Source organism: Sprattus sprattus (genome assembly GCF_963457725.1).
Source record: "Sprattus sprattus genome assembly, chromosome: 2".
Taxonomy (NCBI): Eukaryota; Metazoa; Chordata; class Actinopteri; order Clupeiformes; family Clupeidae; genus Sprattus; species Sprattus sprattus.
In genome coordinates, this window is record NC_137921.1 from 35,795,978 (window position 1) to 35,810,871 (window position 14,894).

At 42.1% G+C, this 14,894-nt stretch overlaps 2 protein-coding genes across 2 annotated transcripts; both read right to left on the bottom strand.

Moving 5' to 3' along the window:
* Positions 1 to 5,423: 5,423 nt before the first annotated feature.
* LOC308360985 (zinc transporter ZIP3-like) lies at positions 5,424 to 8,076 on the bottom strand. Its single transcript, XM_080833195.1, has 3 exons — positions 8,052 to 8,076; positions 6,806 to 7,146; positions 5,424 to 6,195 (listed from the first exon to the last, which is right to left on the bottom strand). The coding sequence occupies exons 2-3, from the start codon at positions 7,010 to 7,012 to the stop codon at positions 5,464 to 5,466; spliced, it is 939 nt and encodes a 312-aa protein (XP_080689321.1). The 5' UTR covers positions 7,013 to 7,146; positions 8,052 to 8,076; the 3' UTR covers positions 5,424 to 5,463.
* A 603-nt stretch (positions 8,077 to 8,679) lies between these two features.
* sgta (small glutamine rich tetratricopeptide repeat co-chaperone alpha) lies at positions 8,680 to 14,346 on the bottom strand. The gene is made up of 12 exons (XM_080833184.1): positions 14,271 to 14,346; positions 13,076 to 13,223; positions 12,883 to 12,986; positions 12,694 to 12,784; positions 12,461 to 12,560; positions 12,234 to 12,338; positions 11,963 to 12,098; positions 11,793 to 11,855; positions 11,649 to 11,686; positions 11,040 to 11,351; positions 9,691 to 9,813; positions 8,680 to 9,317 (listed from the first exon to the last, which is right to left on the bottom strand). Exons 2-11 carry the CDS (start codon positions 13,173 to 13,175, stop codon positions 9,702 to 9,704), a joined length of 1,161 nt encoding a protein of 386 aa, XP_080689310.1. The 5' UTR covers positions 13,176 to 13,223; positions 14,271 to 14,346; the 3' UTR covers positions 8,680 to 9,317; positions 9,691 to 9,701.
* Positions 14,347 to 14,894: the final 548 nt, after the last annotated feature.

Below are 14,894 nucleotides of genomic sequence, written 5' to 3' on the forward strand. Positions count from 1 at the left end.
ATGTAGAGGCAAATCTTTTTCACACACTTCACGTAGAGCATAAACCCTTGAATACTCCATGAAATTGGTTGCGAAATGTAAAAGGTGAAAAGGTGAATTCTGAAGGCCTCAGGGAAGATTTCTGTTCTCGGGGAAGATTTCGCGGAGCGTGGCAACACATGATAGCTGAAATATGATTGGATGAAAGCTGTAACATAAATTAACAACGCTGGAAGTTATTAAATGAAAATAATGGACATTGAATACATATTTATGAAAAGAAAATATTAAAATGAAATGTATTTTATTACATTTATTTTCTGATGATGTTTAGGCCAGCAGAGAAGGCCTTGAAGGCCCTGACGGACCACCACTGATTGGCACCAAATGTATTCTGCAGCAGGAACATAACCCCAAACATACAGCCAATGTCATTAACAACTATCTTCAGCTTAAAGAAGAACAGAAAGTCCTGCAAGAGATGGTTTGACCCCCACAGAGCCCTGATATCTACATCATCGAGTCTGTCTGGGTTTACATGAAGAGACAGAAGAATTTTAGGAAGCCTACATCCACAGAAGATCTGTGGTTAGTTCTCCAAGATGTTTGGAACAATTTACCAGCCGAGTTCCTTCAAAAACTGCGCAAGTGTATCTGGAAGAATTGATGCTATTTTGAAGGCAAAGGGTGGTCACACCAAATATTGATTTAATTTAGAATTTTCTTCTGTTCCTTCACTGCATTTTGTTAATTTATGAAGAATTGATGAAAATAAACTGTTAACACTTCCATTTTTGAAAGCATTCTTAGTTTTCAGCATTTTTTCACACCTGCCTAAAACTTTTGCACAGTACTGTACATGTGTAAGGATAGACCCCTCTTCTTATGAAGCCACATAATAAAGACGTTGTGGGGAAAACACATTAGTCTACCTGTGCTCAGGCGTGGTGGCAGGAGGTTGTACTCAGTCAAGCTCTATAATGATAATGAGAGCACAGAGCTTAGGACATATAAAATCCCTGCTGGAATCATTCCACTGCACCAGGACAATAGCTGCAATGAGATCTAACCATCAAAAGCGTCATCATCAGTGACGTTAACTGACCTTTGACAGGAACACAGGCCTATTGACCTCCAGTTCACCTCCAGCTGCCCTTGGGACCCTCGGAGTCCTTGGGTGCTGGTGCTGCACTGTAACTGGGACACAGGCCATCAGACTCACCGTTCGACTGCCGTGTCAGTGCCCTTAATCTAGCTAGCATCCTGTAAGAGTCCTAAACGCCAAAATGAGATTATGATATCAGTGCTGCTTCTGGGTTCAGTCTGTTTACACATATCAAGTGTATATTATGCTTCTTGTACATATCACTTATTAAAATTAGCTTATTATTATTAGCCGGTTGCTGCAATCTGACCTCACTATTTTTATCGTGGCTGGTAGTCCGTCCTCACTATGTGATGGAGATAATTTCCAAGCACTGTTAATGATTGTTATGTGAATCATGTGCTTATGAAAGCAGGAACATGGCTTTTCTGTGTTTCTGTGTGTGTGTGTGTGTGTGTGTGTGTGTGTGTAACTTAGATTATAAGGTGCCACTTAGTCTGCATTTGTACAAGAGCGTGTTTAGACCGGAGGTGATAAGAAGGGTCGAACTGTGCTTCTTCCGACCTTGTGCAAAACTCCCATCCTTGCCCCGGACGTCAGAAATCCACCATGTGGATATCTCTCTGCTGAACGCTAAACTTCTGTCTATATAAACCTTATAGCGATGTCTATATAAAGCGATGTGTTTAATATTGCATCACTTTCAGCCTTGTGCTGGGGATAAGCCCGATTGCAATTGTTGTTGTTTGTCTAATAAATATACTTGTGGAGCTCCGGATCCTGAGGTAACTAGGGTGAATTTTCACCTAACACTATGCTTATCGTGGCAGCTAGTCTGTGTTCACTATGTTTATTGTGGCTGCTGGATTATGAGCTTCAAGCCAAATGAGATGGAAAGTGATTGGATCATATGGTGGTCCATGTCACAAACACTGAGCTGAGCTCATGGCTTATGTCTCAGACACTCATGTGGGAAAACAGTGAGACGTTAAGTCAAACCTATCAGATGGAGGAGAACAGAACAAGCACCCTTTACCTGAAGTGAGGCCTTTTCCATTTTCTACCATTTTCCCCAACTGTATCTACATCTGATCACGTCTAGACACCAGCTGAGTCATCTTTTCAACCCCCCTCAAAAGCAGCAATATTATCAAACATTCATTTTTAACAAAACCGCTCCTATGCCTTCGTGAGGTTGTCATGGACCATTCCCCACAGCTCAATGAATGGCACTTTTATTTACTTTGGAATGAAAGGTCAATGTGCCCTAATGTCCTTCATTTACAACAGCTGACATGAAACACCACTGTGCCCTAATGAGCTCTTCTCACCGGACCATTTCCAGACTGTAATCCCAGTGAAGCCTGAGCTGTCTGTCAGCACTAGACTAGATCTCCTTCCAGTACGGAGTCCGTTATCCATTGGTGATGTCTGTTTATCCACTGGTGATGTCTATACACATACAGTTATCCATTGGTGATGTCTATACACATAGTTATCCATTGGTGATGCCTATACACATACAGTGGAATGGTAGTTTGGGTACGCCGGTCAACATGTCTGTTAATGTGAGTGGAAGATGGACCAATGACCAAAGGCCATGACGTTAAAGATGAAACATCTTTACAAATTTTATATTATTTTTGTTTTCTACAATTTCAGAGTGGAAAAAGAAAGGGGCACGATGCAAACAATTTGAACTTTTACCAAGCGATTATAGCGCTCAGATAACTTTTACCAAGGCCTCAGACATGTATTAGCTTGTAAGCGCTCTGGCTTGTTCAGTCATCGTTAGGAAAGGTCAGGTGATTTAAAAGCCTTCTAAATGCCCTGACTCCTGAAACCCTGTCCCAGTAGCCTAGTCTCCTCTCAGCTCCTGCCTAGCCCTCTGATCATTAAAACAATAATGGATGCCCACAAAGCCATAGAAGGCCATAGGAAGATGGTAAATGGACTCCATTTATATAGTGCTTTTCTACTCATAGAGCACTCAAAGCACTTTACATTAATGACTCAGACATCTTCCCATTCACACACCGATGGCAGAGCACTCTGGACTGTAAGTTGCCAACGTGCGCATTGGGAGCATTTGGGGGTGCAGTATCTTGCTCAAAAACACTTCGACACACGGTGAGGAGTCGGGATCGAACTAGCAACCTTCCGATTTCTAAACCACTCCTCTACCTCCTGAACCCCAAGCAGATGGCAAAGTGTCTTCAGGTAGCTGTTTCCTCAGTTCATAATGTAATGTAGAAATGGCAGTTAGCAGGAACGGTGGAGGTCAAGTTCAGGCCTGAGACACTTTTGAGAGAACTGCTCGTTGGATTGTTAGAAAGTGTTCCTTTCCTGTTCCTTTGAATTTTATGTGTTACGGGTCAATTTGTAAACTGCACTTTTTTTCTCTTCCGATACTTTTCTTTCACACTCATAAATGTGTACATTAACAACTGCTGGGGTATATTTGATATTTTATTTATGTATACAGAAAATAATTACAATATTTCACATTTTATTTATGAACCCTGTTGAATAGAAAAGAGGATATTTTAAATATAACAAAACCAAGACATCCTTAAAATAATATTCTTGAAACATCAAAATGTTTGGTTGATTTTCACCTAATAGCAGTTCAAAATAAGTAGCTAATTAATCTGTAAAAAGAAAAATCAAAAATGGAGTGAATCACATATCGGACCTCTTAAAAGTTGTGCACAGGCTGTGGGGCCGAGTAGAACTGCGTGACACAACTTTAATCAGCTGATAAAGAGGCATACAGCATGACAAAACTGACATTTTTGCAACAATATTATTAATAATAACAGAAGTAACTTATTAAAGCAACAATATTATTAATAATAACATAAGAAGTAACTTATTAAAGCAACACTATTATTAATAATAACATAAGAAGTAAGTTAGTAAAGCAACAACATTATTAATAAAAATTACAGAGGTAACTAAAGTTTCCCATTTTCATGAAAGTCATGGATGTATATTAATATCAACTAAAGATACAGCGAAGACTAAATAAAAGCTGAACAAACACAACATAGAAATCCATGTAATGAAAAAGCAGTATGCCAGACAGTGCTTAAAAATAACAAATCTCCACAACGATGTTATATCTCTGATACAGGATATGAAAATATCCTCTAGAGTGTTTCATCGCTTTCTCGAAAAGAATGGCCTCTTTTTTTGCATTTGAACCCAAATGTCAACTAATAAAACTGGAGGCTGACACTTGAGTGAGTGTAAGGAGACCTCTGCAGACACTCTGTCTCTTCGGTCACTGGCATTTTGCAAGCGCTCATATGTCCTTATATAAACTGTAGGAAGCGTATGGCACAAAGGCTGACACAATACACTTCAAATCAACCAAAATATTCCCCATGTACACAATATGGAACTTTTACAGTGAGTTTGACTTGTATTACAAACGTATTATAGATGATTATAGTACATGTTCCATTTAAAGAAATGGGAGCGCAATAACAGATTGCATGACAAAGTTACCTGTTGATTCTTATAGTTCAGGTTGAATTGCCAGTAGATTCTCAGCAGATGAATAATAAGTTTATATGTTACTGTAATTTAGTGCTTTTCTGTAGATAGGATATAGCCATCATATCTGAAGTACTGTTTGTGAACTTAACTTTCTGCTCTAACTGGAGCCATACGTCAGAACAGAGCAGTATATAGTCCACCTTTCCATACAAAACACCTAAAGAATGTATTTATACACATCAGCAACAGCACACGGAATGCTAAAAGATGGCATTCAACAGCAGAGTATGCGACTGAAACAGTTCACCATCAAATCCCTTATAAATACTTATTTACAGGCCAACACGTGAATGCACACGATATTTACGCCTCAAACCTGCAGAGGTGTTCTAAGATATGCCCTCTTCTGCTAGGATCGAGTGTTTGACTTTTGTAAACAATTATAGAGGAATAAGTATTATTATTATCATATATTATAAATAATATAATATATTTATATATATATATATATATATTAGAGAAAGAGGATAATATGCGACGTGGCTTCCTTCATAAGAAATCATTAGGCTGACTTCATAGCAGACTAACCAGGCTGGGTCATCTGGGTCAGAACTCCAGTCTTGCTTCTTTACTGTCTTTACTCTGTCCTTGGCTGATTTAAAAGCCAGCTGGCCTGCAATAACACCAATGAGTGTTTCCTTTGGTTGTGCTGGTGGAGGCGGTTAACAGCTGGTTCTGTGTGAGTGTGTGTGTGTGTGTGTGTGTGTGTGTGTGTGTGTGTGTGTGTGTGTGTGTGTGTGTGTGTGTGTGTGTGTGTGTGTGTGTGTGTGTGAGTGGCGAGCACCCCTGACTGTGAGCAGCAATCTGCTTCCTCATCACCACTTGACGAAGACCAGGCCTGCCAGGATGCCGTAGCCCACGATGAGGAAGAGCACCTTGAGCAGCCGGTCGTGTTTGTCCTCCAGCTCTCGTGACAGGATCTCGAAGAAGGTGATGAAGAGGAAGGTGCCTGCCGCCATGCCCTGCAGCACCACCGACACAATGCTGCTTGCCAGGTTCTGCGCCGTCTCGATGCCCATGCCCAGCCCGATGCCCACCGGGATCATGAGGCTCACCGTCATCGCCAGTTTGGTGGCGTCCCGCATAGGCAGCCCGGCTTTGGCCACGCTGACCCCCAGGGCCACGGCCGCCAGAGTCTCATGGATGGCCACGCCCACGAACAGGCTGCCCAGCTTGGCGCCGTCCTCCTGAAGGCCCAGGGCGAGCCCCTCGAACACGGAATGGGCCGAGAGCGCCAGCACCAGGCTGGCGAGGCGCAGCGGACCGGCCCGCGCCAGCTCAGCCGGATTGAAGTGGCCGTGGTGATGCCCGTGACCTGCGGCTGACCCCCGGGGAGGGGCGATGAAGGGAGTGTCGTACTCCGAGTCGCTGCCCGCCTCTGAGCCGCCCGCGTTGAACGTCTCCAGGTCGATGAAGGACGGACGCTCCTTCCGGAAGGTCAGAACGGCCTGCTCCACAAACACGGTCAGGAAGAAGCCCAGCATCATCATGGTCTCGGCCAGCGGGTAGTCTGTGCTGATCTTCAACGTCTTGAGCACTTCCTCCACCTTAGGGGACGCACAGGGACAAAGGAGATTCATTACATCATCACTGGAGTATTTCACTGTAACACACAGTATGCCATTGTTTTACTCCGTATACACTGTTATGACACCGTCACATACACTTAATATGGTATAGGGTATAAATACTACAAATTAGGTAAGAGCAGAGAGAGAGAGAGAGAGAGGGAGAGAAAGAGAGAGCGAGGGCATAGTCTAAAGTTTTAGAAAGTTCACAAGGACCTAAAACTGATTACATTGCAAAAAGCATAGTAAGATGACCTTGGACGTGAGAGACCCACCAATTATCCCTGTTATCCCTCCTGACAAAGTGTTTTGGCGTCAGAGGAGCTAACTTCTTTCTACATAAACCTTGTGTGATTATTTTGCTTATCTCTCGTCTGCTGTCTGGGAGTGAGCCCAGGCTCTTTCTCTCAGAGTGGGCCTGTGCCTCTCTCTTGCCTGCCAGGATGAGGATGAGCCCGTCAAGCTTCTTGTTGTTGTTGAATGAATACTCAAATGCAACTCCGGAGTCCTGAAGTAACTTGAGTGAATTTTTAACTAAATAAAACTTTGCTAACTTTTCGCAAACTCCAGCATGGGAGATGATCTGTACCTTCTCTCTGACTGTGGGCAGAAGAGCGTTGAAGCAGGTGGCCAGGAACACTCCCCCGCCAAACGAGTTGCTGAGGGCCACGGCCTTCCTGTACCTCTGGGCTTTCTCACTGTCCACTCTCATCACTCTCACAGGCACCAGAATGCCCCCTAGCATGAGCGCAAACACGCCCAGCAGGCACAGGATCTTAGCAACCACCATCTCCATGGTGACACGCCGGCAGCGACCACGGTCAGGAGACTCTTCTGCTCTGCAGGATGCTTAATTCACAACCGCTGGTCAGGACTGTCATCTCCAGTCACCTCCTCTGTTGTCCACCGACGGCATCCCAGCTTCAACCTCTAAAGCACAGTTTAAAGGACAGTTAATAAAGTAAATGCTCTAACGTCATGTGTTGCTGCCAAGTTATCAATATAAACCTGTCTACACCGATATTTTCATAGAATTACAATATTTTCATGTAATTACAATATTTTCATGTAAATATGTCCTTTTAACCAAAAAACATTTGTAAATGTATATCATTTGACAAATATTAGTAAGAATCTACGGTTCACCAAAGTAAAAAAAAAAAAATGGTATGCACTCCCTCACACCTGATGAATGCAACAGCGGGTTTAGCTTTCAGTGCAGGGTATTGTCATGGTTCTCTAACGGGGTTAATGAATAGGTTAACCATTAAGGAGATGGAGGGAAATATAACGTGTCAGCAACCCGAACCACTTTGGCCATCACTATGGGTTTATTTACTTTGAAAGCTCTGACTGAAAGCCAAAGCTAACCAGCATAGAAACATTATGGACATTAGCTAGATTCGTTGAGATGAATAAAGACTCAACCAACGATATGGTAGAATACCACACAGGGAATGCACACAAGGAAACGATAAACTTAATCTGACAACAAAGCTAGCAAGCGAAACATCTGTTTACGAGCGACCTACAGTGAGTCTGGTGGTACCATAAATAAAAATAAAAACGATGACTATACGTTAACAGGCAGCAAGTAATCCCAGCTATAGTTGCTAATGCAAAATTATTTAAACAGTGGGTGTTCACCTGGAACAGTATGCTAGAAAGCGGTTGTAGGTGTTTAGCCGCTAACAGTGCAGCTCCTTTTTTATTAGGCAAACAAACAACATTACTCTTTTAACATCTAATGTTAGCATAACATGCTGTAACGGACTCCTTAGATTTACGTGTATATTTAGAAATGGTTTATAAACATCGAAACATGGTTTGTCTACCTGTTCCTCCCCCTCTGGTACTTCCTGCTGCTTGGAACTGCCGTTGCACCTGTCTGTCTGTGTAGTCAATGATGGAGGATGTGACGCAGTACTCCAAAATAAGATGTCAGCGTTGCCCGCCTCTCGTAGCTACAACATGTCAGTGTGCATAATCAGATCTGCTTCCGTGCCCAGCTTTTAAAGTATGTTTAATTTATATGTAAAAAAAAAAAAAAAAACATTAGCACAGATCTTTTTATATATATATATATTTTAGCATCATGAGAACGTGTTTCTTTCCCGGCATCCACCACTGAGAGAGACTTTTTCTGATTCTACTCTATTCGTTTTAGTCTGTCTCTGAAATATGGACATCTTAAGTGGTTTTAACCCGATGAGAACATCTAATTGTTTTTCCTACATCAAATCTTGAAATGAATAAAACCAGTGTATTAATGTATATAATCCTGCTGAGTGTGAAAGTGGTATCCAACTATATCTCTGATTCAGTCATATACTGTATTTACACACTAAATTAGTTTATAGGAACCATTTATACAGATTACAATAATGCCATATACCAGTCAAAGAAGAGATTTACAGTGTTGTTTGAATCAAACAGGATGACAGTTCAGTTTACGATGTAAAATTTCCAATTTATTTAAATCAAAATGACAGTATTGTGGGACAATGAAAAAGGGGCAGTTGTCACATGTTGATATACTTTCATAGATTTGTCACAATTGGACTCTGGGCCACAGCAACTGTGCAACATTAACATACTGCTTTAAAGAAGAAGACAAGAAACTTTACAGATGACAATACTTTAATCCTATGAGGCATTCCATGTTAAAATGGCTTCCAGGTCCCATGCCATGTTACTCCCCGTTAGTACAGAGCAGTCTCTGTTCCACAGCTCCACAGAGAGGTTTAAGGTGGTGCTCCTTAGCAATCTACAAATCACTCACTTGCAGGCGTTTCAGATATGACAGGGTTCAATGGCAAACGTTAGTAGCCCACGATATATACATACACACACCATGTGCTACAGTGATGGTGCCTGGGGGAGGTGCTTGAATCCTGTGTGAGTCCAGACACCTGAAACTAGATATGTCATTCTTACGTGTGACGTGGACAAAACAAGAAGAATTCAAAGATGGCGACTGGGCGTGCTCTTCACTACTCCCGTCATAAAAACCATGGTTGACCCTGGGGTAGCAAGAATAATACAAATAAAAAAAAAACCCGGACAGTCTGTCTTCTGGTGACCTCGCAGTATCTCTTCACCTTTAAATAAAAGAACAGAACCAGGTCAGTAGCACAAACATCAAAGACACAAACAATAATGTACTGGGACTTGGAAAAATAGCAAAAATACTGTAGCTTGATTGCTTTCACCGCAGCTGTAGCGACATTAAGGCAAGAAGAGATAAAGCTACAATACAGGCAACGGCCAAAATGGAGACACAAAAACAACCATACGGAAGTTCAGCTTAAATGTTTTAACGGTCAACTGCTCTTGAATAAAATAAAATAAATTAAAACAATGCTTGCTCAGATATTTTAAAATGCAGTGGTGGCCTGCTTGACAAGTTTAGGGATTTACTGCGGAGAGCTGAGAGTTTCCCTCAGTCGTGTGCTGTGGTGATGAGGCTCTCACCTCTGGGGTTGTCAGGGCTGCTCGTCGTTGCTGGCGCTGGGCGGCCGACTGCGCATCTGAGTCCTCAGCATCTCAATTAACTCTGGGTTCTGCTGCTGCATCTGCTGGGCAAACTGCTGGCCTCTGGAGGGAGGGACACGGGGACACAGACACACGGACACACACACACACACACAGGACAGAGGAAGAATTAGACTACAGTGAGACAAGCTTACCAGGATCCCAAGTCAGTCGATGTCTTCAGAAACCCTTCAGACAGCAAGATGACATTAAAAGTAGTTGGGTGCTGTATCCATAGAATCATACCACGGCGGTATCTATTTTTCTCATACGGTTATACCATCCTGACATTGTACCAGGGTATATGGTAAGTGATGGTATGTGTGTAACAATACAATTTTAAATAACAAAAAAATCAACAGTTAAAACATAGTTGGAAGTCATCTTAAGATAAAGTTATATGTGGCAATACTTGTAATAATACTCATGATTTAATTTCTAGTCCTTTTTAATTGATTAGCTAGGAGACCTAACAGAAATCACCTTATTTGAGCTAAACTGTGCCATCATGCACTATAAACTCCAGAATTGTCTGAGTGTAAACAGGGTCACCAGTGTGGGAGCTAAGCACTAGAGAAGTACAGAGACAACTCCTTGTTGAAGAGTTTCATAGACAGTAGGAAAAAAAAAATTCAACACCGCTCCACTTCCTCCTGCGCAGAACACACAATGTAATCACCCCAGGGTGTATGGGAACCGTAGTTAACCAATCTACTTACAGTAGCGTGACTGTAGTCACCACAAGACAACTAATTTATTTTGTACCTCCAAATAATTCTTCTGTTGGCCAGCCAAGTTGACTCCACATCAGTTTAATAGAATCTAATTTTGACAGTATTGAAAATCATACCTTCAGGATATCTAAAACACCCTGGTATACCGTAATACCACCCAAGCCTAGTATCTATGCCCGTGCCTTAAAGATGGCCCTTAGTCACCAGTGAAAAACTTCAAAAGCTATCCAGTCAAATAGCAACATTCAAACAATGAGTCATTGTCCTATTGTCTGAGTACTACTGGTATCCTCTGCTACCACTTCCTCATTACATTTCACACACCAACCAACAGCCACAGCACAAATGTCTTAATTAATGAAGTACCTTAAGCCTGGTTAACTGAAAGAAGATGTAAACATTAAATGGTGAACAGATCACACATTTCCCTGCTCAGAAAACGTACAGCTTTTCCCCCTTTCAACTACAGAGGGCGCTATACTATGATGCCCAGCCTCCAATGCCATTGCTGCAGTAGAACTCAAATCACAGGAGGACTGACGCTGTTGCACTTACGCCTGGATGAGGCCGGAGAGGTCGTTGGGAGCGGGTCCTCCCGCTGCTGTCGCTCCTCCTCCTCCTAGCCCTCCTCCTAGCCCTCCCCCTAGTCCTCCTAGTCCTCCTAATCCTCCTAATCCTCCTAGTCCTCCTCCGATTCCTCCTCCGACTCCACCTCCTGCTCCAGGGGCTCCTGCTCCGGCTCCAGGGGCTCCAGGGGCTCCTGCTCCTGGTACAGGTACAGGTCCATCTACAGGTCCAGGTCCAGCTCCTGGTCCAGCTCCAGGTCCTCCGGGCCCGGCATAGGCTCCAGACATCATCCCAGACACCCTGCTCATCACATGGCAACATTACAGCAAGCTATTATGAAAGACATTCCAGAAGCAGCAAAGGCTAGCTGAAAGCTGGCCACAGCACCATGGCAAGCCATTATGAAAGACACACCACAAGTCAGATGTAAGCCACAGCATAACAGTAAGCCATTACAAAGGATGAGCTAAAAAAATAGCATAACTACACTCTGACAGTAATATGGAGGACATCAAGGACATCCTGAGTCCAACTTACTTATAAATATCAAATCAACCACAAGAGACTTGAAATTATGATAGCAATAGCATTACTCACAGTTGTTGAACTTGAGGATTATTCATAAGATTTGACGCCTATGGAAAAAAGATGGTTTACTTCATTTAACATTTCAGCTCATTGGCAAGGCTCTTAATGATCAGAACTGATTGTCAGACAGAAAAACTCCAAGATGACCCTCACCATGTTCATGAATCCAGGATTACTGAGAAGGCCTGCTAGATCCACTCCACCCATTCCCCCTGTCTGAACAAGATAAGTGTAGACAGTGAATGGCTGTGACGACGCAGATTTGAATGCTCTGATAAGTATTGGGGTTAATGGAAACTCCCGACTTCCGCACATGAACCTACTGGGCTTGGCGTCTCCATCTTTTGTTCTGCTATTTTTAAGTTGGATTTGTACGTTTCATTGTCCGGATCCAGCTCCAGGGCTTTCTTGTAGTAGCTAACAGCTTCTGTGTGTTTGTTTAAGCTCGCCAGTGCCAACCTTTCAATAAAACAACAAAATAAGGCCACCATCTTGTGTTACAGCTTGTAAAGTACAGTTTCTTGTGTATCCTAGCACAAGTAACAGTATCATTATAAGAGGGAGAAAAAAAAAAACCAGTAGTGCATTGCGTACCCCATTCTTCCGTGTGCTTTACTGTAGTTTGGATCTATCCCAATGGCTAGTTCACAGTCTTGGACAGCTCCGGCATAGTTTCCCAATTTACTATATGCAGCAGCCCTGTGAAATATTTCGGTTATGCACAATGTTACAAACCAAACATACTTTTGAGCAATGTTTAAAAAAGGCGAACCATCATTACTTCAACCAAAGTTATGTGGGTAAATGTGGTCAGTCTATACCTGTTACAATAGTAAACAGCATTCTGAGGGTTAAGTGCAATAGCCTTTGAGTAGAACTCCACAGCAGCACTGAAGTTGTCTACTTTCATTTGGTCATTTCCTGTAGGAACACACAATGCAATACATCTGTGACATCATGATTTGTCGTACAGTGCAGGCACCCAGCCCAGGTATCAGTGACAGAGGCAGGAACGTGACTCACTCAGTAGGTGATCTCAGAGCTGTGACCATACCTTCAGTTTTGAGTTGTTCAGCTTCTGCAATCTGCTCCTCTGGGGGAGACTGTCCGTTTGAGTTGATTTTCACTTCAGGCGTATAAGGATGCTACAAGTAAAGTCAGGCGAGACATGTGACCAAAGAATTAGAGTAGTTGTTGTTAAAATGATCCAAATTGATTCATAGACACCGTGTATGATTGTTACCTTAAGTGTGGCTGAGGCAAAGATCTCTGGTAAGGTCTCGGTAACAGCTAGACTCTGCTCATCCATAGAGACGCCAAAGGCTGTCTCAAGACACTGGATTGCAACTGGAAAAAAAATTGTGTCAAGTGTTAACATTGGCACATGACCTCCAACTTGGGAAATATGACCAAAAACACAAACCACATTGAGCTACCTTCTAAACTTTCTTGTGTATCCGACGACAGCCCCCCAGAATTCAATTGGTCATGGAGGAACTGAATGATGGAAAACGCGAGACGTTTGGTGTCCGTCATGATTCTTGGAGGATGAAACCTCACACAATATCAGAGTTGTGAGTACACCTGAAAAGGGAATGGTGACAATCAGCACAAATCTATAAACAGTTCAGATTAAGCTCTTCAGTTTGCAAACAAGGTTCATATAATCATACCCTCTTCTCTAATCAGCCGTTCGCTTATTGACCTTATTGACATTTGTTTAAGATTTGCCAACATGCTGTCTTGCTAGCCTCAACTATAGTGACTTCTTTTCATCAATGTTGTTTAATGTCAGCCTTTAAGTGCAAGCAACAATAGGTAGCTAGCTTGGGTAGTACATCGTTAAGGTCGTTTCAGATATTGTCAACATCAATGCATTTAGTATATCACAACTTGTCATGGTATGAGAAAACGCTAACTAGCTATCCTAGCTGGCTAATATTTGCAATCTGGCATGGAAGTTCAAGAAGGCCAACTTGGCTTATCCCTACACAATCGCGGTGTTACATATGTTGTCCTTAGGTTAAACAGTTAACGATATCCTCACACAAGAAAACTAATTCATGGCTATGGTTAACTTACCCAACTAGATAACTGTGCAAGTACATTAATGTATGATGTGCTAGCGATGGCTGCTTGAGCTAAATAGCTAGCCAAGTATGCTAAATAGCTGGGTAGATGAATCAGAGAAATTTCTAGCACTAGCTATCACACGCCGGTGAGGGCATAACTTCTAGGTTAGCTAACACAGATAGCTAGCTAGCATGTTATGTCTCCATCAAAGCACTGCTACCAAGGCTGTCTATCGTAGTTATAACAGAGTTAATAAGAAACTACTCAGATTGACAGGCATTACTCTTAGCTAGCACACTGCCTCGGAAACAAAACAAGATCTTTATCTCATTTTGATCATGTTAAGAAGCTAGCCAACTTGTCAAAGCCACACCAGCTGTAATGTAGCAGTTGCTATCCAGCTCGCCAGTTAGCTAACAATGGCTAGTTAAAATGAGTCATTGATTAAAAATAGCCATACTCCAGCTAAAAACAAATGAGATAACATAATTGAGTTAAGTTGCAAATGTAATGGTGATCTAGAGCGATCTGTTAGCTAGACAACTATTTTTGCCTTACCAGTCGTCTTGTTGTTTCACTTCAAAGATTCCTTGCAGTATGGTGTAAACCAAAGGTGTAATATGAGAGATACGGCATGTGGAGAACGTCACATCCCGGGCAGGACTTGAGTGTGCAACCGCTGCAAATGAATGCTGTTCAGTGATAACTGTAGGGCAGATTCCCCATAGTAGTGGAAAGATTCAATGTACACTATACTATACACTATACTTTATCAAAAGGACCATATACTTGAGGACAAAAGGGGTTCATCAGCGTTTCAGTCGTTGTTTTGAAAATCATATAAGCCGTTTTAGTCCAGAACTTCCAGATGATTAATTGCAGCATAACTCGTAATATTGTAACTGATTATTTGACATTATGCAGTATTGTTTGTATGTTGCTGGGACTTGCATTAAACTGAAATTTCCCTGAAAGTTTCATATTTGTGATGAAACTAAAAGCAAACACTGACAGACCAGAGGCTTAGCAGTAAGCATGCCATTTTAGGATAGATTGAACACTTAACACAATCTCTTGAAGAAAAAGAAATCGTCATCTCTATTTAATAATGTATTGAAAAATGATGGCCAATTTTTCTGAAGATGACTGGCAAGTTGTGCTGATCTGAGATGGAGGACCTTG